This window comes from Amphiprion ocellaris, chromosome 4, assembly GCF_022539595.1.
Source record: "Amphiprion ocellaris isolate individual 3 ecotype Okinawa chromosome 4, ASM2253959v1, whole genome shotgun sequence".
NCBI classification, from domain to species: domain Eukaryota; kingdom Metazoa; phylum Chordata; class Actinopteri; family Pomacentridae; genus Amphiprion; species Amphiprion ocellaris.
In genome coordinates this window covers 30862171-30887978 of record NC_072769.1, presented here as the reverse complement: position 1 = coordinate 30887978, position 25808 = coordinate 30862171, and the positions used below count along the sequence as shown (strand labels likewise).

At 40.0% G+C, this 25808-nt stretch overlaps 2 protein-coding genes across 2 annotated transcripts; both read left to right on the top strand.

Annotated features, from left to right (window-relative positions):
* Positions 1-1704: 1704 nt before the first annotated feature.
* pi4k2b (phosphatidylinositol 4-kinase type 2 beta) lies at positions 1705-15719 on the top strand. The gene is made up of 11 exons (XM_023282581.3): positions 1705-2246; positions 6423-6574; positions 7702-7782; positions 7963-8082; positions 8334-8465; positions 10144-10297; positions 10657-10721; positions 12025-12127; positions 12980-13113; positions 13250-13309; positions 14315-15719. The coding sequence occupies exons 1-11, from the start codon at positions 1901-1903 to the stop codon at positions 14486-14488; spliced, it is 1521 nt and encodes a 506-aa protein (XP_023138349.1). The 5' UTR covers positions 1705-1900; the 3' UTR covers positions 14489-15719.
* A 154-nt stretch (positions 15720-15873) lies between these two features.
* On the top strand, positions 15874-25152 carry LOC111576736 (serine protease HTRA3-like). The gene is made up of 10 exons (XM_023282585.3): positions 15874-19538; positions 20483-20588; positions 20956-21178; positions 21569-21763; positions 21934-21966; positions 23057-23171; positions 23282-23332; positions 23447-23504; positions 23668-23763; positions 24630-25152. The coding sequence occupies exons 1-10, from the start codon at positions 19118-19120 to the stop codon at positions 24796-24798; spliced, it is 1467 nt and encodes a 488-aa protein (XP_023138353.2). The 5' UTR covers positions 15874-19117; the 3' UTR covers positions 24799-25152.
* Positions 25153-25808: the final 656 nt, after the last annotated feature.

Genomic DNA, 25808 nt, shown 5'->3' with positions numbered 1-25808 from the left:
TTAGGAGAGGGACATGCAGCAAATCCAGTTGCGCAATACATGACTGCATATCACAAACAGAGGGACACAAATATAAAATAACAGTGAATATGACAATTATCTTGACATAGGTTTATATGATATGGCACACAAACATACACACGCACACAAAGACACCATAAATAATATCTTTTGTTTGAATCCACATTTGGTTCTCTGTTTCCTCTTAAAATTCTACCTTTAAAAAGGCCAGTGGAGCTGAGAAACTCTAACAAACTGATGGCTCCAGGAACAGGGCAAAGCATCTCCAAAATTGCAGGTGTTGCGGTGAGTTCCCAGTGTACAGTGGTTATCAATACTGGTGCAAGAAAGGACAACTAGTGAACCAGAGACAGAATCATGGATCCCTATGACTCAGTGTTGCATGTGGAGGAGTGAAGGCTGACCTAAAGAAGACCTACTGTAGCACAAACTGCAGAAAACCTTAATGTTGTTGATAGAAAGGACTCACAACTCACAGAACCTCACAGTTGACTGGAAGGGAAAAGTGTGGTAGGACAAGATGTACAAGCACCAGGGATGGCCACGGCCTTGAGAGGATTGTCAAGAAAAGTCCATTCAAGAACTTGGGAGAGCTTCACAAGGACTAATGCTGATGTCAGTGCATGAAGAGCCTCAGCTGTTGCATTTCACTCCTGAACCAGAGACAATTCATGTGTCTTATCTGGGGTGAGGAGGAAAAGAACTGGACTGTTGTTAAGTGGTCCAAAGTCCTCTTTTCCGATGAAAGTAAATTTTGCATTTCATTTGGAAATCAAAGTCCTAGAGTCTGGAGGAAGAATGGAGAAGCACAGAATCCAAGGTGTTTGAAGTCCAGTGGGAAGTTTGCTCTGTCTGTGATGATTGTGGTGCCATGCCATCTACTGTTGGTGGTCCACTGTGTTTTTGTTAATTCCAAAGTCTACCAGGAAATTTTAGAGCACTTCATGCTAATATCTGCTGAAAAGCTTCACGGAGATGCCGATTTCTTTATTCACCAAGACTCAGCACCTGCCCATAAAGTCAAAACTACTGCCAGATGATTTGCTGATCATGATGTTACTGTGCTTGATTGGTCAGTTGATTCACCTAACTTGAACCCCACTGAACTCCATATGGAGTGCTGTGAAGAAGAAGACAAACACTGACTCAAAAATACAGTCGAGCTAAAGGCCATGATCAAAGCAACCTGGGCTTCAGTATGATCAAAGCAACCTGGGCTTCAGTAACACCTCAGCCTTGTAACAAGGCCGATCCCCTCTATGCCACACCATATTGATGCAGTAATTTGTGGTAAAGCAGCCCCAACCATGTATTGAGTGTATAAATTAACATACTTTTCAATAGGCGAAGATTGCTGTTTTGTAGATCCTCTTTTGATTGACTGTTCTAATAATTTGAGATACTGGAATTCAGATTTCCATGAGCTATGAACCAAAAATATAAAATTTAAAAGACTTGAAATATTTCACCTTGCTGTGTAATACTTATGAAATATATGATATATACCTTTTGTCATCAAATGATGAAAACTTTTTCACAATGTTCTATTTTTTTAGATGCCCAACTACTTGACAGGAGAGAATTTGATTGTGAAATTGCCAAAATTTGAGGAGTTTAGAGTTTCCGAGCAGTATCTGAAGGCAACTGCGTTCCTTTGTGAAGCGCATGCGCAGAGAGCTAAATAGGAAGCAGAAGGACGCAGACTAGACGGATTATGTGGACACATCGGTGAGCGAAAGCAGCTGCTTTCCACTAATTTAATTTGGTTTTATGTACTCTGGGAGAGAGTATAGGGTCTGTAAAATGAAAGTATGACAGCTTGAAGTGGAGTCATTGTAATTCAATGTCCATTTAACTGTGTATTAAAAACTGAGCAACAATGATGTCAGAATGCGACCCGACAGAGACGGAGACCAGCGAGGACACCGGGGCAACAGCGGTGCCGGTGCTGGAGTCTAACTTTCACTTAGCAGAGCCTCCCAAGGTGTTATTTGACAGGAGCCGGATAGGTGCAGGGCTGTCGGCCAACCCCGGACTCGCCGTTCGCATTTCGGACTCTTGTGAAAGCGTCCTGACCGAGCTGGAGACGGACGGCTCCGGCGAAGAGGCGCTGTTGTTGCCGTGCTTAGCAGGAAGCTCGTCGTCGCCGAGGGGAGCGCGAGAGAAGCGGAGCAGGCGGAACAGACACAGCTCGTCGTCGGATAAAGACACGTTGGCCTCCCCAGGTAATTATTTTGGATCAAGGCTATTCCAAATCTCATTATGCCAAGTTCCGGCGTATAAATTGGCAGCTAGGTCAGGACGCTGTCACTCAGTTTCTTTTTTTGATCCGTGCCATATGGTTATTTTTGACGCATATGGTTTAGGGCCAATATCGGCCACACAGGCTGATTACTGTTACATGCAGAGATATCAGTGAATGCAACGTGGTCAGATCGATGTGATGTTATGCAAGATCTTGTAGGAGTGTCAATTCCACTGTGTCTGGCCACTGGGTCCCCCTCAGGGGCCCCTGCAAGATCCTGGGCCTGACTTTAGGAACCAAAATGTTGGAAATAGATAGGGTTTACAGCACGGACTTGTTGCTTCAGTACAGAAGAAAAACACCTTGTTTCTGAGTAATCAGACAATACTGTGATTGTTACAAAAACTATTCATTCTTCCATGTTATCTTAAAAGTATTTAGGTCGTGTTTTCATGGGCACAGAAAGCTGTACGTGTTTCCCAGTGAGTTTATGGATGAGATTAACTAGCACTTTCACAAGTGGCTAGATGTTTGCAGCCACACGTCCAGTTAACGGTGTGATTAAATGTAAAGTCTCCTCACTGCATGCATTCATATTTTAATAATGGTATTTTTCAAGCTTCCCTTAATACTGCAAGTACACATTTATGAGGTCTTAAGGTTGCACGCAGATGTCTTCCACTGTTCAGACTCTACTACTAAAATGAGTCTAATGTCATGTATTTTTTGCCTGAGTATGGTTTGTATTGCGACTCTTGCATATTCACAGCACTACATTTCTCCTGGACTATTAAAAGAAAAGACAGATATAGGAGAAAACAGAAGAAAGGTGATCTAGTCGCCATGGAAGCGGCACATTCTGACTTAACTGCTAAGTGGATATGACAACACTCCTCCTCATACCGCCCACCTTTTTTCCCCCCCATGCAACTATATTATTGAGCAGTTGTTTTCTGTTTATATTCATTCCTTCTCTGTTCTCGACTGTCGGCCTTTCTCTCCCCTCAGAGATCTATTGTTTGACCCCTGTTCTATCAAGGCCAGAAATCTAGGCCACAGGTAGAGGCGCTGAGCCTGACATCACAGGTGTCGGCGTCCCATTTCTGATGGCCTTTTAGAACAATGGTGTTCAGGTCTAATACTACAAAATTGCTTCACAAATTCATAGTCACAGAATCCACAGAGCTGGCGCCTTGTCACTATGTTTGATTAAAAAATGTCCATTGCAAATTATGGTAGTTAAGCTCTACTATGCCTGTCTCGCAGGATATGAACTGAACGTCAGGTGTGTTTTTACAAGTCAGTGGTAAAATTTGCATTCACACAACCTTAGATAGATTCAACTTTGGGTCACTACGCCTCATAGTGACCAAAAGCTGCAAGTAGGGTTTATTTGTCTGATATGACAATATATAACTAACCTCAACTGAAACATTGAATTAGGTTTATGCACATTTTTATCACATAGCTAACTAAGCATGATTTTTATGCTGTTTAAAGTCAAGTTCTAACAATTCGTAAAGGTTGCAGTGGCCTAAATATGCACGTTGTGTGCCCGTCTCAGCCCTTTTCAGAGTGCAGTGTTGTGACATGTCACACACTGTGAGCACTGCAGGTCTGCTGGTCTCCAGGGCTCTGCGCGAGCAACACTTCTGCTGTGAAAGAGCTCTGCGGGTCCCATTAACTGACCAGGACGTCTGAGAGACGGATATTAAATATGCATAAGGCCACTGTGCCAGCAGGCACACAAACACTCTGTCGTCCAGTCTAGTGTGTGATGATGTTAATGAAGAGGGAATTTGGGTAAGAGGAAGCACAGCATGTGTATTTACTTTCACTCTAAGTTAATATCTAATGTAAAGAGGGATACATTGCTGCTTCTTGCACTCACACTCTGCAGTGATATTACTGAAGGCTTTCATCAGTAGTGCAATGCAGTGGAAGCACAAGTCCTCTATCACGCAAGCCAGCTGGTTAAACATACTGAATCTATTGTTGGAAACTAAGTAAATCGCTAAAATTATGTGTCACCAGCCTTACACACAAACAAATCTTGATGAAAATTGGTGACCACCTGCAGAACTTTACAGTTTATCTCTAGATCTGTGTTGACACCATATCATTTCCATACTAAAGTCACAATGTAGCTGTTTTGATGTCAGTTTTACAGTCAACTTCATAATGAGACCACTAATATACCTTCATGACTGAACATCTTGCAGTCTGTAATCTCTTAATCTAAACTATGTGTTACGGTAAAAACTGTGAAAATCCCAATGCTGTTGTTGATTAAACCCATTAAAAACTTATCTTTGTATATCAGAGTTACATATTCATAAGTTTGTTTTCACCCTGAAAACAATCCCTTCCTGCCTTACAAAGGCTTTGATGCAGCTTTACACCTATGAAGTCTCTCTGCACTCACCCCTCCTCACTGGCTGCAGCTGGAGCACATCAGCTCACCTACACCTCTACTCAAACATTATAAAACTAGTCTATATTACTCAATGGGAGGTTGTAATATTGCAGTTAGTCAGCTATGCATGTTGGACTTGAAATCTGGCTCTGGAGATAAACGGTGATACAGAAATCCTGCAAGTTGACAGGATTTGGTCCTTAAGTTTGTTATGTATGAAATATTGAAACTGGATTCTGTGTTTCTGAGACTGCTATTGATATACTACAGTTTCAAGGTAGAAATGCAACACCATGGCTTTTGACTGCTTGTTTTGTTCATGATGTGTCTTCCAGCATATAAAAAAACCCACATATGAACATGTTGACAAGATTTTTAAAAAAAAAAAAAAAAGATTTTTACCAGAGGAGGTCGTTTAATGGAAGTTGGGTTCATGTGGAGGACAGCCAGTCTAGTCCTTAAGGATTGTGTGTGAACATGGTGAACCTATGGGTAGAAGTTGCTCTACTTTCATGCCTTTGTTTAAATAATTTTACAGCATGACTTAGGCTCAGCAAGTACCAAATGGAGCACAAAACACAAGGGGAGCCTGGCTTAAAAACACCATTATGGCCGCTCCAGTTAGGTGCACCTCCTGCACAAACTTTGTGGCTTTTAGAGAGAGATGTCAGTGCTAATGCTTTGAGGCTTTTGGGTTTTAGATGGGCAAAAAATAGAAGACAGCTAACCCAATCTTGGCAGAAAATCTTTGTAGCTGAAAGTTTGTCTGAGGCTCACTGTTAAGTAAAATTCAGTGTTTTGGCTCTGAACAGTTAAATCTCTAAATTGTTTAAATGTATTTGGTCAGGACTGTGTGGGCTACATAACTAGGATAAAACTGACAAGTATCTATTCTTAAATTAATCCAAATCCCTTATGTAATATTCGCGTATCTCCCCCTTCTGTTGTCTGTATCGTCTTTTTAATTTTCTCCTCTCTCAGCTCCTTCAGTGACATAGCTTCAAAGCTAGCTCTGTTTGTCCTTATCTCGCTGTGATAAATTACATGTTAACTGTCCTTCCATCCCTGTGTCCATCCCTGTGTCCACTGCCCAACCCTTCATCCCAGTGTCTGTCCCTTCATCTCTCCCTGCATCCCACTGTTGCTTTACTGTGACTGGTAGACCATATGGAGCCTCTGTCAGCTGACTGTTCAGCCCCATGCAAGGAAGAGACAGTAGTTAGGCGTTGTGTCCTGTGATTGGGTATTCATCAAAGGAATAATTAGCAGCCCACATCCACCAGAGAGCAGGCCCTTCCAGAGAATTCTAGTAGATCTGCAAGGAAATAGAAAATACTGTGTTTTGTAGAATGGCAGAATCACTCTTTATTACATTTGCTTCACAGCAAGAAGGTTTAAATCCACTGTGGATTTTTTCAAATGTGGATTTTGTGTTGTGTTCGTCCTGTGATAGACTGCTGATAGCCACCTGTTGTACTCCACCTTTCAGCCAGTGTATAATAGGAACAGCCTCCCAGAAGAAAACAAGAGGGTAATACATGAAATGAGAAAACAGGACAGCCTACAATGACCTTTAATCATGATTTTATAGTCTGTATTTGTATGTATGTCTTTTGAGTGTCACCAAAATTGTACTTCAACTAGAAGTGGTATGATTTAATTTCTTTTAAATTGTGCCACACTGTAGTTGCCTACATTGTAAAAATAATTGTAAATAACCTTAATTTGTTCCCCTGGTAGGTACCAACAGTGGGGACTTCAATCATTTCCCAGACGATCCTGAGTTTGCAGATATCATCCAAAGGGCGGAACAAGCTATCGAGAGTGGTGTCTTTCCAGAGAGGATTTCCCAGGGTTCCAGCGGGAGCTACTTTGTCAAAGACCCAAAAGGGGTGAGATGCAGAAAGAGGAATGATGCTGATCTATGAGTAGTGAAGAAGTCTAAGATAAGATGAAATAAAAAAATAAATAATAAAAAAAACTTTTGATTAACCCCAGAGTGGGGGAATTTGCATATATCTTGAAAATTTTCACCACATCTGAACCTCTTTGTCAGAAACAAACTTCCCATGAGGGTCTGTGGCTCCAGGAGGCAGCAGGGCCAGATACACTGGAGTGATGGACTAAGATAAGATGAAATAAAAAAATAAATAATAAAAAAAAGTTTGATTAACCCCAGAGTGGGGAAATTTGCAGTGTTAAAGCAGCAAGGGGGTAGTAAAAAAATGTAGACATCAGTTTGAAAAAATAAATAAGAAATATACAGTACTGTTGATTTTGCATAGATTTTTCCATATGTAAAAATTCAGATATTGCACGGATTCCAGTCAGTGTGAAAAGAAACAATATAGCACAAAATTATTCTATATGTAGGAAAATGCTGAAATTGGACATATTCTTGTATTTATAGAAAAAAATTGTATTGTACAGAAACCTTTTAAATGTACGAAACGTTTGTAGTGCACAAATTTGATGTTAGTCATTGCAAGCAAAATAGCATTGTAGCAAATACTTCAAAAGTTTTTCCTCAGAATATAATAGTAGTTGTACTCATGTTCCTCTAGTGTTCATTTGCGTCACTGAGTCAGAATTCCTTGTAAATAATTATGCTTCTTTGGGTCTGTCGGCATTGCTTTTGAGCAGATTCAGTCAGCTAAAAGGAAGTGAGGAGTTGGAAAGTACTCAGGAGGAAAAATCCTGTACAGAATAAACTCACCGAATAATGCAGCCAGCAAGGCTCTCATTGATAGCAGGCAGCCAGCAAGGATGATTAGCATCACATTAACAAGCAACTACAGGGAGACAATATCGATCTGTTGCTTGTTACCAGCATCTCTGTCACTTTGCATTTGTTTCCAGTTTGTCTTTGGTTCTTGATTTGTGTTCTTCAAAAGTAGTGTTAGGTCATTGTGATGAAGTTAGGTCTCTGTGTTTTTGTTCAGTTATTCGACATGAGTCAAATGTGCTTTTCCAAATTGCATTTTTGACATGTTTTTGTTGTTTTCTTTCCTCTCTGCAGAAAATCATTGGTGTTTTTAAACCAAAGTCAGAGGAACCTTACGGTCATCTGAACCCAAAATGGACCAAATACTTTCACAAGGTACACAAAGAATATCAGCAGATATTTAATCTTATACACCCTTTTTTTTTTAAAGTTTTGCCATACTAATTTCTGATTTCATTGTCTATGCATACACTGAGTATTAGCACAATGAAATACAGAGTAATGTATACATCTGAATCTCCAAAACTCTGTCCATGTCTTTGTCTTTTTCTTTAGCTCTGCTGTCCGTGTTGTTTCGGCCGAGGCTGCTTGTTACCTAACCAGGGTTACCTCTCAGAGGCTGCTGCTTCTCTGGTTGATACTAAGCTTGGACTTGGAGTGGTGCCAAAAACCAAGGTGTGCCCCAAAGAACATGCATTTTGTTTCTGTATACAACTTTGAGAAGATGTAAATACAATCTACCTTAAATCATAATGATTTGTGAATTCATATAATCAAGGCCAGAGTTTAGTGAACACTTGAAAAAAACTGAATGTGATCAGTTTTGTGTTGTCTTTGTTTCATTTGTAGCTATAGAAGACAGTGTCCAGCAGTTGTCATAAGATATACTAAACTAGTGTTAATTGAGTGTCTTTTTTTTTAATCAGGTGGTGTATTTGGCCAGTGAAACGTTTCACTACAATGCCATCGACAGAGCAAAGTCCAGGGGCAAGAAGTACGCCTTAGAGAAGGTCCCAAAGGTGGGACGACGCTTCCACAGAGTTGGCCTGCCTCCCAAGGTAACACACTTGTTGTGTTTCTGGTCCTTTCAGAAAGAACACGACAATGGCACTGCTCACACAGCAATCAAAGTTCAAGTTAGGTAAACTTTGCCCACTGCACATTGTGACAAATACATGCAAAGCCAATAGGAATAAGGCATCTAGACTGACACAGACAAAACAGAGGAACAGCTGATGTGTGTTTGAATTCCTGAATTATATGACACATGTTTGTGTTTGTAATGAGACCATGGAAGGTAAGCCTGATCCTGGATAAAATATTACCCTCCAAGTAAGCAAGCCATGTGTATATGCCTCAGTATGCACAGTTCATGATTTTAAGAGCCAGGTTGCTTGTTGTAGTATGTGTAAACATAGCTTAGATTTATGTGTCAGTCGCTCTACAAACCCACTAAAATTTCCTCATTGAAATATCGAGGTAAAGAGGTATAATTTTCACATAAAATATTTCATTGACTGAGTGATGTAGTCACACCAAGTTTCAGAAATGCCAACTATTTTACTCTGTCCTCTGCGATTCCCCACACCAGTGCACTGAACTCAGCAGTCAGCACTTAGCTGACTGCGTTGTCTGAGAGGGTTGATACTGTGTCAGGGTCTGATGTCACCAACTGTTAATTGTTTGCTATCAGCTATAGCACTGCAGCTATTAATCAGTTAAGACAGCCAAAATTATTTCATTTGCAGCTTCTTCAATTTGAATATATCCAGTTTCTTTATTCTTTCATGACCGTAAACTGTCATGGGCTGTGGACAGAATTAGAGATATTTGCGATTTTATAGACCAAGCGACTAATCAAGTAATTTATCAACAAGTAAAATAGTTAGTTGCAGCTCCAATCAGTCATTCATGAGGAGCATAGGCTGTTTTCAATTCTCCCGTTCATTCCTCTGTAGTTTATTCCTTTGGCTTCGGTTTTCTTTATGTAATTCTGTAAAACACTTTGAGAAGGGCTCTACAGACACTTAGAACAAATACTAGTCTTCCTGTTTTCAGCATAAATCAATAGTTTCTTTAAATATCAAAATTGCTATGCTCACATATCCACTGCTTGCCGTCTCATCGATATATAATACAAGAGCTATTGTAACAGTGAGCGAAAGGCTCAGAATAACTGCTGATGCAGACACTGGTAGAGGATAGTAAAAGGAAATGTTCCACAGTATCTCTTTTCATGTTTTCTGAAAAGACAGGTTTATTCAAATAAATAGGTCAGAGGAAGCATAAATGCCATTTCTCTTTTAAAGCATATTCTGTTTTCGGGGGGCCTTTCAGACACTGAATGGATATATTTATCTCTTGTGTAGTGAACTGGACTCATGTATCAGTTCTCGCTTTTATTCAGTGACATTTATGATAGTGTATTATGCAGCCGATGTTTCTCATATGTGACGCTTTTCTCTGTGTGTTTCTATAGCTTTGTATGTTAGATATTGAGAGAAGTTGGTTGAATAGTGTTTGCCAGAAGTAGGATGAGGAAGCTGGCTTCATATTCCAAACGTCATGCACTGTTGACTTTTCATTTACATATTTGCACCATACCACATCATTGCTAGATTAAAAAAAAAAAAAAAAACTTCCTAATGTTTTCAGAGCACTTAAAATTGTAGTACAGTGTGTTTTTCTTTGTTATGTATGTTACATGTGACATGCTGTATGTGTGTGTGTTTCCAGGTAGGCTCATTTCAGCTGTTTGTGGAAGGTTACCGTGAAGCCGACTACTGGCTGCGACGGTTTGAGGCAGAACCTCTGCCAGAGAACGTCAGGAAGCAGCTGCAGGCACAGTTTGAGCGGTTGGTGGTGTTGGACTACGTTATTAGAAACACAGGTGAGAGTGTGTCTCTGTTGACATTTTACCATTGTTTATAATGAACTCATTAGTCTTATCTGTGCTACCTTTGAGTGCAATGTTGACAATTTTGCTTCTTTTGATTGATAGATTTGATAAGGGTTAAAAAAAAAATACATTCTTCAAATTTTACTAAAGTGAATTTATTGTTGGAGTTACTCTCAGTGTCACAAGTGTTTGCACTTTATAGCTGCTGAATGCATCGCTGCAGTCTTTTTTTTTTTTTTTCCCTCCTCTTACATTTAAGTTCAGATAAGAAAGGGTATATTAACCTGAAGGAACATTTAGGTTTACTCTGCATGTAGTTCTTACTATTTTGTGTTTGTCATCCTCCTCAGATCGAGGGAATGACAACTGGTTGATCAAGTATGAGAAGCCAGGAGAAGGAGAAGAAGGACAAAAGGTGAGGGTAAATAAGCATGTACTCAAGGCGTGCTCATACTATTCACAAAAAAAAAATTCACACTGCTGAAGTGCAGGAGCATTGATATATGTACAGCTCTTGTTGTTTGGAGTCTGTATGATGAGTGTTTGTGCTGTTTTGCATCTCATATACACATGCAGACATATACCAGTGCTGTCCCAAGTACCATTTTTGAGGCTTTCAATGCTTCCATGACAATCATGTGAATATTTGACACTTCCACTAGCAGCTAGTAATACATTAGGCTGTACCAGCATGTCAGTGTTTATTTCTGAGGCGTGCCAAGCGCTATGAAACCGACAGCAGCTGAAGCTTTTTGCCTTCAGTCCCAATCAGAGTGGGCGGACATAATACAGAATTTCCGGAGAATTTGGAACTTCCTAAAGTATTTGGGGCAACACTGATGGAAAGCATGTACAAATTAGACCATCACCAAAGTCCAGCAGCTACTACTTCTTGTTTTAATGATGAATTGTTAAGGTGTGTACAGTGTTGATTCTCCTTGTACAGCCTCTCCTCAAGACTAACATTTTCTGAGAGTACCATTTGTTTTCCTGGGGCACATTTACAGTTGGCATGGTCACAAATTTTGTCCTGCCCTTGGACATCTGCTCAATGAAATTTACATCACGTGGACTTTTGCAGAAACAGAAACCACAAATTGGTCTTAAGCTATTACTTGCAGTTTTTAGGACATTTGTCTTCGGAAATTTAATTTTGTTATTCCAGATGCTTTACTGCTTTGACATTTTGCCATCCTGGCTGTAACTGGTAAGCCTGTCACATTGCCACATGCTACTGTCCCAGTGTCAGTGCTGGTAACATTAGATGACAGCTGTAAGACACTAAGATTAAATGTCCTTTTCTGAGAACAGCTAATAATTAATGCAGATTCAAAAGGAATAGTTTTGAATTGCTCTTATTTCATAAGTTATTTTGCATTTTTTTAGCAGTGCGTAAATAACAACCTCCAAAGTATTTGTTAATCGAAGCCTGGAAGGATTCGGGTCAGCCTAATGTAAACACAAACGTACACATACTCATTCATAAACAGGACACACACACACACGCTTTGATATTGCAGGCGCCCTGCGACCTCGCTGGTTACAGCAGCTAGAACACTGTGACTGCCTGTCATCAATATTTATGCGCCATGCATTGATAAATGACAAAGGTTGTCATTCATCTGTTCAATTAATCACCCCGTTTGAACAGCAATCAATAACTCAGTCATTAATTATTCACCTGTCTTATCCGATCTTGTTTTTACACCTCGCCGCAGGAAGCAGAGTGGCCAGAAAACAGTCTGGACTCCTGCATCAAGATCGCAGCAATCGACAACGGCCTGGCCTTCCCCTTTAAGCATCCAGATGAATGGAGAGCCTGTATGTCTCACTTCACTTTGCCTCACTGGTTGTGTCATTATTTTGCCATTACTAACAATCATGAAAACTGTCGTTATTGACTTTCATTCTGAATTCTTTTTATTTTTTTTGTCATTTAGTCTTTAAAATCTTCCAAAAAATGGCCATCATAAGTTAATGGGGCGAAGCGTGTTGAAATAATTTATTTAAAGTGCAATGCTAATAGCATTTATAGTAATAGTTTTTTTTTTAGGAAATTACAGTTAATAGAGTAGTTTGACATTTTGAGAAATGCCCAATTTACTGCTCATTTGCTCTTTGCTCTCTTGCTGAGGAGAATCGATACCACTTTCAGCCAACGATTAGCTTCTTATTAGGAAAGGAAACAAGAGATAGAAATGGCTAGAAGAACCTTAAAGTAAAACAAATCTGCAAATCCTTGTAAAATCATGTTTTTTTTGTTTTTGTGTGTGGATTTAACAAAGAAGGTATAACATGTTTATGAAACAAGTTTAGAGATGTGCTGGTGGGACTTTACCTTTGGACAGAGCTGCACTACTAAAAGCTTCACAGCTTCTCGACACACATGAGAAGTGTCTTCTTGTGTGAATTCCTACTACTTTCCCTGTATTTTCTGACAATAGCATTTGTTAACTGATAATTTTAGTCTGTTTTTGAGCATGATGGTCTATTCAGCTAGTGTTCAGGTAACAACCAAAGGGCCGTTTAACAATACAGCTGAACAACATGCACCATGCGAGTAGACAGTGTGGAAAATATAGTAATAGTTATATACAGTTGAGGAAGAACAAGGGTCTAGTGGCAGCGAAAGGCTCTAAGAGAAACAACTGTTGTATTATGTCCTTCCATCAGACCCATTCCACTGGGCATGGCTCCCTCAGGCTAAGGTGGCCTTCTCCCAGGAGACCAGAGACCTGGTGCTGTCCCGCCTCTCTGACATGAACTTTGTCCAGGACCTCTGTGAGGACCTTTATGAGATGTTCAAGGTACCTGTCTCCCTATAGGTTTCACTTTTGGGTGTGTTCGTTGAGACTAAAAATAAGATTCTTAAGAGAAAGCTCTGTATGCTCAGTTAAATTTAATGAATCACTTCCTAATATTGATAATTTTCTTTGTCTTCAGACAGATAAAGGTTTTGACAAAACCATGTTTGAGAGACAGATGTCTGTCATGAGAGGACAGGTGAGTTTTCTTTGTTTTCTTTCTTTTTGTTCCCAAAATTAGCGTTTCCAGCCCTTTTTTCTTACTTTTCTCTTCCCCTTTTGTGTCCTCTATTTCGCTCTTTCTGGCTGTTTCCTTTCATAACCTCCCCTCTTTCCTCTCCCATGTCCTACTTTCTTTCACTTCCATTGTGTGCAATGTAACCTCATCACCTCACATCTGTACAGAATTGTGGATCCGCTGCCTTGTCTACTGTCCTGCCTCACCCTTTCTGCCTTTCTCACCTACTCTCACCTCAAACCCTGTTTTTTTTTTCTTTTTATGCTTTTTTTTGTGTGATAAAAAGACTTACAGGATTACAGTGATCAAAGGAAGAAAACGGCTGACATTCTGCATAGTTCTTTTGTAGAACTGATTTTTTTTTTTGCTTTTTTCCCAGATATTCTTCTGCAAAATACATAACCGAGAGAAAAGAAATAATTGCAGCGTTTACTGTCTATGGTGTATTACACTTTGTTTGGCAGGGTGATAAGCCCTTTTTCAGACTTTGCTGCCTTTATCTGTTCGTTAGAGTGACTGGATTCAAATTGTCTCATTCAGATACAGGGAATTCATGTATGAGATTGGACAGTGTCGGCCACTATAGACAACAATATCCTACTTCAGTACATGGCAATCTTGTGCGTGCCTTTCTGCTAATGCAGTAGTGTGCAGTTCAGACTTGGACTCTTTTGAACGTGAAGTAAATGTTACTGTGTCCGACCTAGTGAACGTCATGTTGTGCCTTTTACAGAAAACTGAGCGGGTCCCTTATTCAGACACAAAGCCAACAGGTTCAGATGCTGCCAGAGTAACAGAAAAGAGTGCATTTCTTGAAGGAGCTAAAGACAATCGAAAATGACGAACAGCTAAACACGTGGCCAGCATATGTGTTTAGCTTTAACCTTATGCGCATAATCTGTTCTTAAAAGTGCATATTGCACCGTACTGTGTCTGTACTTCATGGTCATATCCTGTTTGTTGCAGGTGTTGAATCTGACCCAGGCGTTGAAGGACGGTAAGAGCCCCATCCAGCTGGTGCAGATGCCCCGAGTGGTGGTGGAGCGCAGCCGCTCAGGCGGCCAAGGTCGTGTGGTCACACTGGGCAATGCGTTCACACAAACCTTCCACTGCAAGCGGCCGTTTTTTTCCTCTTGGTAGTCAGAGAAGGCTGAGGAGAGGTTTCTGCGGTGACTCGTTTTTTTGTTTTTTTTTATCCTGAAGTCTGTCCTGAAGCAAGGAAGGATGAAATAAGGGAGAAGATGAGATTATCACACTGGAAACTGTTCTTATTTGTCCTTGCAAAAAAAGAAATTGAAGAGGATGATAGAAAATAAAATGAAGTTTTTTTTGTGAGGAAATTGAGTTTAAGTAGATTCCTCATTTTTTGAAGAGAGTGCAGAGAAGCATGAGAGCTGGAGAGATTAGCATACCGCTGTCTCCTAGAGAGACCTTGGGGCTGTTAGTAGTTGCCATGGTGACTTGATTGGATAATCGGCTTTTCCACGGAGGTGGGCTTTGTTTATTGTTAGGACACAGAAAGGATTTTTTTTTTTTTTTTACCCACCCAAAGTACCTACTGAAGTCTCATGCAAAGTATCCTAGTCGGGTAATGGCCAAAGAACAAGCACGTACCTACCACATACGAACACATATGTGGTCCTAGAGTGTTTGGGGAGTCTGAGGGACTGGTTTTACAGATGTATCCAGAAAGTGAATTTTTCATGAGGTCATTGTTCCTCATCTGGGATAAAATCCTAAAATATTTGCTTGGCCTTGTAGGAGTACTTGTTGAAACATAAACGTGCACTTGCACTGCTGGAAATGTTGGACTGGTTCTGCCCAGCTGGGTCAGACCACTCTTTACCAGTGTTAGTCTTCAAAACCATATCTGTTGAGCAAACACAAACCCAGTGTCTTTAACTCTCAGTACTGCCAAAATCTGTTTGTTGAAGGAGTATTGAAAAGCCTCAAGAGAAGAATAATGTTGAAACTTGAATTTGGAGGAGGAGGACTAGAAATCAACACATTGCTTGAATGTAATCTGTTTACGATTTATACGCAGATTCTTGCTCCTAAACATTTCAATACAAGAGAATGCTGTCAGAAATAGATTTCTCATTACAATGAATGTATTTGTTGTTTGACATGTATTTAATTGCCGGCAAACAGCTTTCTCTTGAACCTCGTGGCATGGGGCACGGCAACTCCCCTCCCCTTTATAATATATTATGTGAAAAGGAAAAACAAAATTGAGGACAATATTTCACACTTTGCTTGATGCTGTTGTGTTTTCTTATGTATGCATCTTGAAATTTTTATTCCAACTCAGTGATTGTATGAGAAAAATTGTATATTTAACAGAAAAAAAATAAAATTTGGGAAATTAGAATTTTTGTTTTGGTAAGTTACACATATTACAGTTTCAAAGAAAAAGCTCATTTGAATATGTAAAATTAAAACTGCTGACAGAAATAACATCAAACAGCACGGACAAAGTTGTGTTCAGTAGACTTCAAGAGACCTGGATGCCGCAGATTTTGTATGCATGTGGAATGGCCAAGAAACTTGAAAACTTAATTCATAAATGATATGCAGACAAACCAGCCTGTACTGTCTTTACAAGAATTTATAACTGAAGTAGCTCTGCATTTTTGTTAAAAAACATTTGTTTGACATTTGACTATACAGTCAACTGTATAGCCAAAAAACAGCACAAGACCAAACTTACTTCATATGATTGTATTTTTATTGTTAAAACACTAAAGGTAAAACAGCAAAAGAAAATTGGATACAAATATTATTCCTAATGAATTCTATAGATTGCTGCACACTAATGTAGTGCATTATAAGTTATTCCTGATGTTTATTATACCTTAATAATTTTTCAGCCTTTGCATGTCGAGTCTATAGCTGCAACTAGTTCATTTCACATCTACTTCATCTGCGTATTTTGTTTTTTAATCATTAATTTGTCTTATTGACTCTAAAATGTTAGAAAAATGATAGGAATCAAGATATTTTCAAATTCCTTCAAAACCCATAGGCTGTATCTGTTAGATGTACATAGCCACCATGAAGCCACTGATTTGCTTGTGCACTACCATTCTGAAGCCTTAAATTTAGTCAGCATTTTTTTCTCTTTTGAAACCAGATGAAACAAGAGGTTTCATCTGAATGAGAACGTGACACTATACTCAATGATACGGGAGCAACCTGTCATTCACAAGGTAGCCCCGTCTTAAAGCATACCCCGCTTTATCGTCTGTTTTACTTTTAATGGAACCGTAATTTACTACATTGACTTCATGCCATATTGAAGGAGATGTGACATTAGCAATGTAGACTGTAAAGTCATTTGTAAAATGTTTCCTGAGCTACCAAATCAAGTGAGAAGAAGGCTACTTTTCCCATAGATGTCTATACAATTTTACTACTTTTTGCAACCACATTAGTCGCCCCCTGCTGGCTGTTCGAAAGAAAGCAAGTTCAAAGCATCTTTTTTAAACCTTGATGCCACATCCATCTTTTTCTATCTACATTTTATGTGAAACCCCACAGATATCCTGTTTCTAATGAAAACGTGTCTCACGTTTGAAACATTTAAACCAGTGACTGTTTAGTGATTTAGCTTTATAGGTGACTCAAAGGGTTCAGTTTTCGACAGACTGGTTAATTGACTAAACATTTCCTATACTGTAGGTACTAAAGTAGGGATTTTATCTAAATCACAGTGGAAAAATCCAGATCCTCACAGTTCATGCTGCAGGTGAGACTTACAATGGAGACACCAGTGAGCAGATCCGAACATCTCCGGATGCGCATGTGCGAATGAAACACAAACACACCCACGCGGATCATGTGCAGTACACTCGTCACAGTGAGGTATAGCTGAACAGGTTCACCACACACAGTGAGATGCAGCACACATCTGGAGAGGAATAAATTCTGAAAAGGCGTGTTGCAGTGTAACCAGTACATGTGTAGGCACAGGACAGCGGAGTGACACGGATCCTTGATCAACACTGCCCTCAGGTGGATAGTTTCATCTATAGCCATTAGTAGATCATTTAAAACAATAACACTATACAACTAACTACCATACACTGCGTCTGTCTGATACTGTACATCGCTTGTATAGTTACATCAGAATTATTTGTGAAGTCTTAAGCAAAGCAAATCTGTAGTTTCTATAGAATTCTGATCAGTTTAGAAACATTCGAATTGTAGCTTTTTTCATCTGCATCTCTAAATTATGTGTATGAATATGGCCCAGAAGTGTTTGATTACTCAGTGACAGTCGCAGGTTTACAAATACTGTGTTTAAAAAGCATATGTGTTATATTTTGCTTGCAACTTCATGCTTGTATAGTTTTAGCAGTCAAAAATCACAGCATAATTTCATAAATATTAACGAAAATGTAGAATATTTGAACACTGGGTGATATGCTGTATCTTTACCATATTTATTAAGATGTTAATTTGATGTTAAAAGTTTAAAAGTGAATGATAAGCATTTTACAGGTATTTTTTCCCAGTTGCATTTCTGTTGAAAAGTTTAAAAATGTACAGATTAAGGTTCCAAAATCATTAACCACAAGACCAGGATTCTGAAACTCAAGGAGTTAAATGTCATTCAGCCACCATTCATTTTATTAGTGACACCTGTGATTTTTCTGCTTACTCTGTTCAGCACACACATGAAAACACCAGCTATTTGTGGAAAAAGGGCCACTGTAACTCTTCTATTGCCTGCAGGGGGTAGTAAGGCGTATGAAAGGAAGCAGTGGAGCAACTATTACTTTTTTGACTGTAGGTGGAGACACAGATGCTTCTAATTTAGGACTGCTAATATTTTACTTGAAGTTGAGACATTTGGCCAAATATGCAACAGGTTTTATAATGACTGAACACCTCTCTTGCTATAAGACCTGCAGTCAGCTAAATATGAATGTGTGAGGTCAAAAGCAACTTAGCCAACACTGTGGTGTCAAAAAATAAATACTTTTTTTTTTTGCTAATGTAAATCTCCTTACTGCATGTACCTGACACTAGGCCTTGTCACAAACACAAAATCTCCACTAAGCTAATTAAAAGGAACCCAGCTGACAATAAAAAAGCTTTCTAGTTAATAAAGCTTTTTTTTAACATATTGCCAATAATAAAATAATTCTGTAACCCAACAGGAATACAATAAGAATGTAATTGTAATGCTTTGAACCACAGAAGGGCTATGTTTTCTAAAAATCTTCTCACTGTCCGTCTTCAGGATGCCAATCACCACTTCAGGACACAATAATGAGCCTAATCTGACTTTACATGAGACTGTCTATGCATCTGAATACAACTGTACTGTATAAACAGAGGATGAATAACCCATAATTTTCCATTGCTTTGAAATTGAGTCTATGTGTTTTTTTTTTTTTTTAAATCTCCACTAGATGGGGCGCATTGTCGGTTTGACTCCATCACTTGGTCCTCTGCGCTCCAAGGCTCAGTTTCACTAAAACTAGGTGATGTACAGTCACACGGCTGTCAAAACATGCAGGCACTGGTGACTCTGCTATGAGTTAAATCCAAACAGAGCTTTGAACACCAGCTTCATGTAGGCATATCCCATTTTTTTCATACCAGCAGACAGTGGAGCCACTGGAGACACAGGGTTGCTTTTATTTAAGGTCTTAACGCAAAGGAGCAACCAGGTTATTTGTAACATTCAAACTGAATATGAATTTATGAGAGCAAACATCCAGCTGTCCGAGCTTGCTGACGCTGTCGATACCCATCAGAATGCAGCTACTTTTCCTCACCGCTCTGTTTCTCTTTACGCACGACCTGGACTCCGTGCGCTCGGACAAGTGCGCCTCCCGATGCGACGTGGGCTCGTGTCCGAGTCCCAGCTGCCCCGGGGGGTACGTCCCGGACAGATGCAACTGCTGCTTGGTGTGCTCGCCCCGCGAAGGCGACCCCTGCGGCCGCAAGAACGACCTGCCCTGCGGCGATGGACTGGAGTGCAGGACGCTCACCGCGGGGAGGCGACGGGGCTCCAAAGGGGTCTGCCGGTGTAAGATGGAGATGGAAGTGTGCGGAAGCGACGGGAAAACGTATGGAAATGTGTGTAAGATGAGAGCAGCCAGTCATAAAGCTATACACAAGGGCAGACCCGCAGTGAGCCAAGCGCACCAAGGACCGTGTTCGCCTTCAGGCGCAGGTAGGACTACTGGGGGTCCTCGCAGGTCTGGGGTGGACGTTGTTTGAATAAAACGTAACAAGTGTTCTGTTTTGACTTGTACTGCAGCTGTGCTATTGTACAATATCAGAGGAAAAACTAGAGCTGTCATAATCAGTCTTTTTTAAATTAGAAACTGGCATTAGAAATCAGAGAGGGTCATTTTTCAGGCAAGAAATTGCCAAAACTTTTGTGATTTCAGTTTCAAGATTTGCTGTTTTTGTCATGTTTTTATAATGGAGCATTAAACACTTTGAGATGTGTGTATGACTAGAAACTTTAAAGAAGTCATAACGGAATTATTGGGATAGACATTTGTTTGTTGTTTGCATAATTTATAATGAAGTAGCTTAAAAAATAATATTAGAATATGCTCTAAGTGGAAACTGCTTTGTATTTTTGCAGTACGCTGCTGGAGAAGAGTAGCAGCTAAAGAGTCATGTCTGCAGTACCAGGACTGACAGACCATCAATGTTTACAATTTTATCAAAATTTTGAGTTCTTGACATCCATATTTCCCCTTTTTTCAGTTTAAGTTGCCACAAAGGTGAACAAAATGTACTTCTGATGGGTCATTTTGCTTTCTCGTAAGTGGCAAAAAACATGAATTTCATGCAGGTTTGCCATTAAAAAACATCTAATTCCACTCTGTTTGAAATGATTATACAGTGGCTTGAGCAAACTGTTCATTCATATAATACCTGGAACATTGTGGATCTCTAGTAGACTGAAAAAAAAATCTCTGTGGGACTGATCAACGTTTTGTTCCAAATTCTGAGTTTGTAGCAACTGATCCACTGCTGCTTCAGGGGAGGTTTTAAGAGGTCAAGGATTTGTACAAGACTGATCTAATTCTACAGTCGTGATTGTGAGTGATGTACTGTGTGTGTTTGCATTAATGCAGTGGGCTCTTTATGTCAGTACAGGTCTTTCCCTGGTCCGTACCAGCAGCCCTCGCTACAAGTTCAACTTCATCGCTGATGTCGTGGAGAAAATAGCACCTGCTGTCGTCCACATCGAGCTGTTTGTGAGGTGAGGAATGTGTGTTTATGGAGGGAGTTTTCCCAGTGATGTTTAAGATTTAAAAAGGCACAAGTAACAAATCAAAAGTGGAACAGGAGTTTAGTCCTTTTATAAAGAAAAAACTGTAGATTTGAATACTTTATTGTAGCTTGATCCCAAGAAAATGTCAACCAATCTGCTGCTATGTCTTGTTTTATTATTATCAGCTGCATAAAATGATCCAAAGGTGTCCACTTTCATGGTTTTAGGCTGCATAAGTTTAAATTTATGTTTCTGCCACACAGGACCACCACAGTGTGAAACGGCTCCTAGAAAAATAGACGTCTTTGACTATTTTTGCCTCTAAATCTGCCTTTGTCTTCTTTTTTCTCTCCAGACATCCTCTGTTTGGTCGCCATGTGCGCCTGTCCAGCGGCTCCGGCTTCATCGTGACCCACTCAGGTGTGATTGTGACCAACGCTCACGTGGTGACCACAACTTCCACAGTGACGGGGAGGCCTCAGCTGCGTGTTCAGCTCCACGACGGCGACGCATACGAAGCTGTGGTCAGAGATTTAGACAAGAAGGCGGACATCGCCACCATCAAGGTCAATCCACAGGTGAGAGCGATTTGTTGCCCTCTTCTCTTTCTCCATTATTAAGAAACGTGAATCATTTTTAATCTTCTGCTACCACGAATCCTAAATGAGACCACATCCTGCCAACATTTGACAGTTTCCTGCGAGACACTCACAAGGCGAGCGGGAATACTTTCATAAACACCAGCTCTGTGACTCACAGACGCAGCGCTGATGTGTGTTTTCTCGCACTCATATCTCAAATACTTGAACAGTTTTGTAAGCTTTAAACTCTTCCTCCCGTCTCCTATCTTCTCCAAATGCATTTTTTCCCGTTCATGCTGAGTGTTTTTCTCTCTGTATCTGACAAATATGCTCACAGTTCCTCCTGTGTGTTGGTATTTTTGACTGTTTATGTCCATATGGGAGCAGAAGAAGCTCCATGTGCTGTCTCTGGGTCGCTCGGCTGGTCTGAGGCCAGGGGAGTTCGTGGTCGCCATCGGCAGCCCCTTCGCCCTGCAGAACACCGTCACCACCGGCATTGTCAGCACGACACAGAGAGACGGCAAAGAGCTGGGCATCAAGGACTCAGACATGGACTACATCCAGACTGATGCTATCATCAATGTGAACACACAAACATAACATTTATACACATATATGTGCATGTACACAAGCTAATTACGTCACTTTCTTGTAATGTTGTGGAATGTTTGTAAAAAGATTTTGGCCATTTACACAAGTGTCAAGATTATTTTTGTGATTTTATGTTTCTTATCTTTCATATTTGCGAGAAGTACGGCAATTCAGGAGGGCCTCTTGTAAACCTGGTAAGTGCTGGGCTTTGATGGAGGGTTTTTAAAATGGAAAAAATAGCTAAAATGCTCAGAAATGCTTCACTAAAATGAAGGACTTGGCTTTTATCAGCTGCAGAGCTATTCATAAAACATTCAGGGCTTTAACAACCTCACTGGTACCTGCCTGTCTGTTTATTTTACTGTTAGTGACTGTTTTTAGACCCAGAAATACTTTGAAAAAATGGTTAGGCTGTCTTTTTTGGGTCCACTCCACACCAAAGCCACATCCATCATGACCACTGCAGCTCTGTAATCCTCTCACCTACTGTGTAATTATGCCTAAAGAGTGGCTTTTGACCACATTATTATTATTAGCCCCCATAAATCTCACATTTCCAGCATACACAGAGCACTCTAATTGTCATGTGAGTCTGAAATGTCATATTATTCCCAAGAACGCTGTGGGAGCTACACATATTATTATAGTGTACAGATATTATTGGTCTATAATTTAAGCCTGGTTTAGTTTTTGTTTATTGTAACACATTAACAACAGTATTTTTTCTTTTATACCTCCTACCTGTGTGTTAAGAGTCTCAACATGCCACAGAATCCATTTATACATTTGGAATTTCATGTGTGCAATCATTAAAATGTAACACTACTACCTTCCACTCCTCCTGTTACTGCTGGTACTATATTCGCAACAAGAAAATAATTCCTGAGAATGAAACACGCGGTTTATCACTAACTATTGCATTAAATGTGTTTCATCAGGAGTTTCCCACGCTGACAATTCTATGTAGTGACACACTGGATTGCATTTGCAGCACTGTACACCAGTGCATGTTTAAATAGGCCACATGCAGTGTGCTAAACTGTGGAAATTTTAATGACATTTTCTTTCAATGGCGCTGTATGCTAGGCTCTAAATACTAAGTGACACAGTTTTTTTCCTGGAAATTCTCCCATATTTTTTCAATTCTTATTGGATTTTATGTGAATCAACACATGACCGTCCTTTGCAGCCATTATTTGTTATTGAATAATTTGAACTGCCCTTTTGACTTCACGAGTCCTGTGTGATTGTATGCTTTTGTGGGCGTGCCTGTGCTTCTTCCAGGATGGGGAGGTGATAGGTATCAACACTCTTAAAGTGACAGCAGGGATCTCCTTCGCTATACCCTCCGACAGGATCCGCCGCTTCCTCACAGAGTCAAAGACCAAACTCAGCAAAGGTGGGTGTCACAGCTGGAATCGTGTGACCCTACCACCTAATGACCTCTTATAAAGCACTTGTTCCTCGGTATTTATCGCTAACTCTTCTTCCTAAATATTGTTGTGACAGAAAAGGTAAGACTACAGAGAAGACTTACAGAGGAGCCTCAGTCTGATGCAGGTGAGAGCACCTGACACACCAGCAATGGTTGAAATAGAAACACTAGGTTTACATGTAAGAGATCCTGTGATGGCCTTGCTGAAGTCTCACATTGTAGTTTCGTGTTGTTTTCAGACGTGTCAGAAGTGAAGAGATATTTTTTAGGCATCAGGATGATCACAATCACCAAAGCGTGAGTTGCAACATTTACGCACACATCGTAGATTGTAGCTTTTAATAACACAACCTGAGCATTTCAGCCTTCAGTTAAATGAGTGTGGACTTATCTGTGCATGCTATCAGTGTAAAGTATGTTATGTTACAATTCCTATTATTGTGCTCTGTGTGTGCCTCAGTCTAGTAGCGGGACTGAAACATCAGAACCCAGACTTTCCTGACGTCAGCAGTGGGGTTTTGGTGCAGGAGGTCATACCTAACACTCCAGCAGAAAAGTATGCTCGCACACATGTGCAAAAACCCCAAGTGCACACACACACACACACACACACACACACACACACACACACACACATATCACAGTTCCTCAAAGTACCGGTCATCAGCCAAACTTTGGTGTTGCTTCAATTGATGTGGGCTCATTATGTGGCTCCATAATGTGATTCAAACATCTGAAAAACTAAAATCTGCTGGCAGATTTGCAGGACATGTTAGTTTTTTTTGTGTGTGTGTGTGTGTGCGTTTTTATATTGTTAAAACTACATTTAAGTAGTTATTAGAACCAAACACTGTAAAAGACAGAACGACTCTACTCACCTGTGCTGTTCCGTTAGTAAAATGATCCAGATCTTAGCTTAGAAATGCAATATTTTATTAAAATCACTTTATTTCATAGGTATTATTTATAACATTTGCCAGGAATAAATCGTTTGCATTCGGCAGATTTTGTGAAAAAACAAAAAAATTTTGCACTTCTTGGTGCAACCAATGACTCAGCTGTGACTATCAGTCACATTTTAAAAAAAAAGTGTTTTCAGCTGAACTGGGGCAAACTGTGGGATGTGTTTATACAGAGCTGTCAGGAGGAGGAGAACTATTTAGACAAATTAAATATCAAACATATACATAGTATGTAGAGTAATTTTATTCCCTTTCATGGCAACACCAGTATCCACTTGGAAATTTTTTGCACGTTGATTCCGGGTATTTTCAGGTTTATAAATGCTGACATCATCGTATGACTATGATGAGCTGATGACCTCTTACGTAGTGAGGTTAGCATATGTGGAGCCATCTATTGTGCTTCAGACGCCCCTTATAGCAAATTACTCACTAGCTTCTTTCCTTTTTTGTATTTTAGTGGAGGGATTAAGGAAGGTGATGTTATAGTGAAGCTGAATGCACAGCCGGTTAACACCACTGATGACATCCGTGTGGTGCTGCAGACCAACCAGCCACTTCTGCTCGAGATTCGCAGAGGGAACGATGACATGCTATTCAACATCCAGCCTCAGCTTTTAGCGCATTAAAGAACAGGACAGATTGTTTTAGTGTGAGCAAAACTTGGACAGGATTCAATAGAGGCCATAAAATACAGTATGTACTGCAAGGAATTATGAACAAGCTACATGTGGAAATTAGAACTGATGTGGAATAATTTCAGTTCAGATTTTTGATAAACCATGAAAAACGTGTTTCCTTAAAACTTGTTAACTTGTACCAGTCCGATTTTTCTGAAGTTTAGATTTGTATAACATTTTTTTCTAGCATATAGTCTTTTTTTGAGAAATACAGTTGTTTATTACGATACTCAAAATATTTCTGAGTAGAATCTACTGCACTGACATTGAAAAAGGTTCAGAATAAAAGCTTCCAAAGAAGGATCTGTGCAGCGGTGTGTATTTATCTGTCTAGTCTATTCAGCAGCTGCTGTCCAGAAGGCAGGTTCCACTTCTCTGTTTATGTCATCTCATCCCTCCTCCTTCCTCTCTGTCTTGGAAAGATGTTCTGCTAATTCAAACAAACTCAAACTGACACACACACACACACACACACACACACACAGATACGATGAGCACAATCCTGTTAGTGGAGCAGCCACTTTTATCCTCTCCTGTTTTGGTAATGGAAATTCTCATGTGTAACATTATCTGAAACTTGAGGTTACATACTCTGGCTTTGAGACTGAAACTCCTTGCAGGACTGTTTGGTGTTTTATATCATTTAAACACAGCCTGAAACTACTTAGACAATTTAGCGTGGTCACATTTGTTTTCAAGGAACTATGCAGTTAAATATGACCTGAAAGTCTCTGTGGTTTGGCATTTTATTCCATGTTAGGATACTGTTAGTCATTGTTTGCCAATGCACATCTCCTCAAATGATGAAATTACCTTATAAATGACCTTGTAACCCCACATGGAGCATGCCTGTGGGTGCACAGCTCATAAACCCAACCCAGACAGACAATCCTTCCTGCTTTGTTTAAACTCAGACTGTGCCATGTTACTGTTGGCCGGAACAATGACAGAACCAAAAA

Bases quoted from the DNA above. Each gene is read 5' to 3' on its own strand.
- pi4k2b (XM_023282581.3), top strand. From the start codon at position 1,901: ATGATGTCAGAATGCGACCCGACAGAGACGGAGACCAGCGAGGACACC. The intron at 6,575-7,701 runs GTGAGATGCAGA...TCCTCTCTGCAG, and splicing joins TTGTCAAAGACCCAAAAGGG to AAAATCATTGGTGTTTTTAA. The intron at 8,466-10,143 runs GTAACACACTTG...GTGTGTTTCCAG, and splicing joins GAGTTGGCCTGCCTCCCAAG to GTAGGCTCATTTCAGCTGTT.
- LOC111576736 (XM_023282585.3), top strand. From the start codon at position 19,118: ATGCAGCTACTTTTCCTCACCGCTCTGTTTCTCTTTACGCACGACCTG. The intron at 21,179-21,568 runs GTGAGAGCGATT...ATATGGGAGCAG, and splicing joins CCATCAAGGTCAATCCACAG to AAGAAGCTCCATGTGCTGTC. The intron at 21,764-21,933 runs GTGAACACACAA...ATTTGCGAGAAG, and splicing joins AGACTGATGCTATCATCAAT to TACGGCAATTCAGGAGGGCC.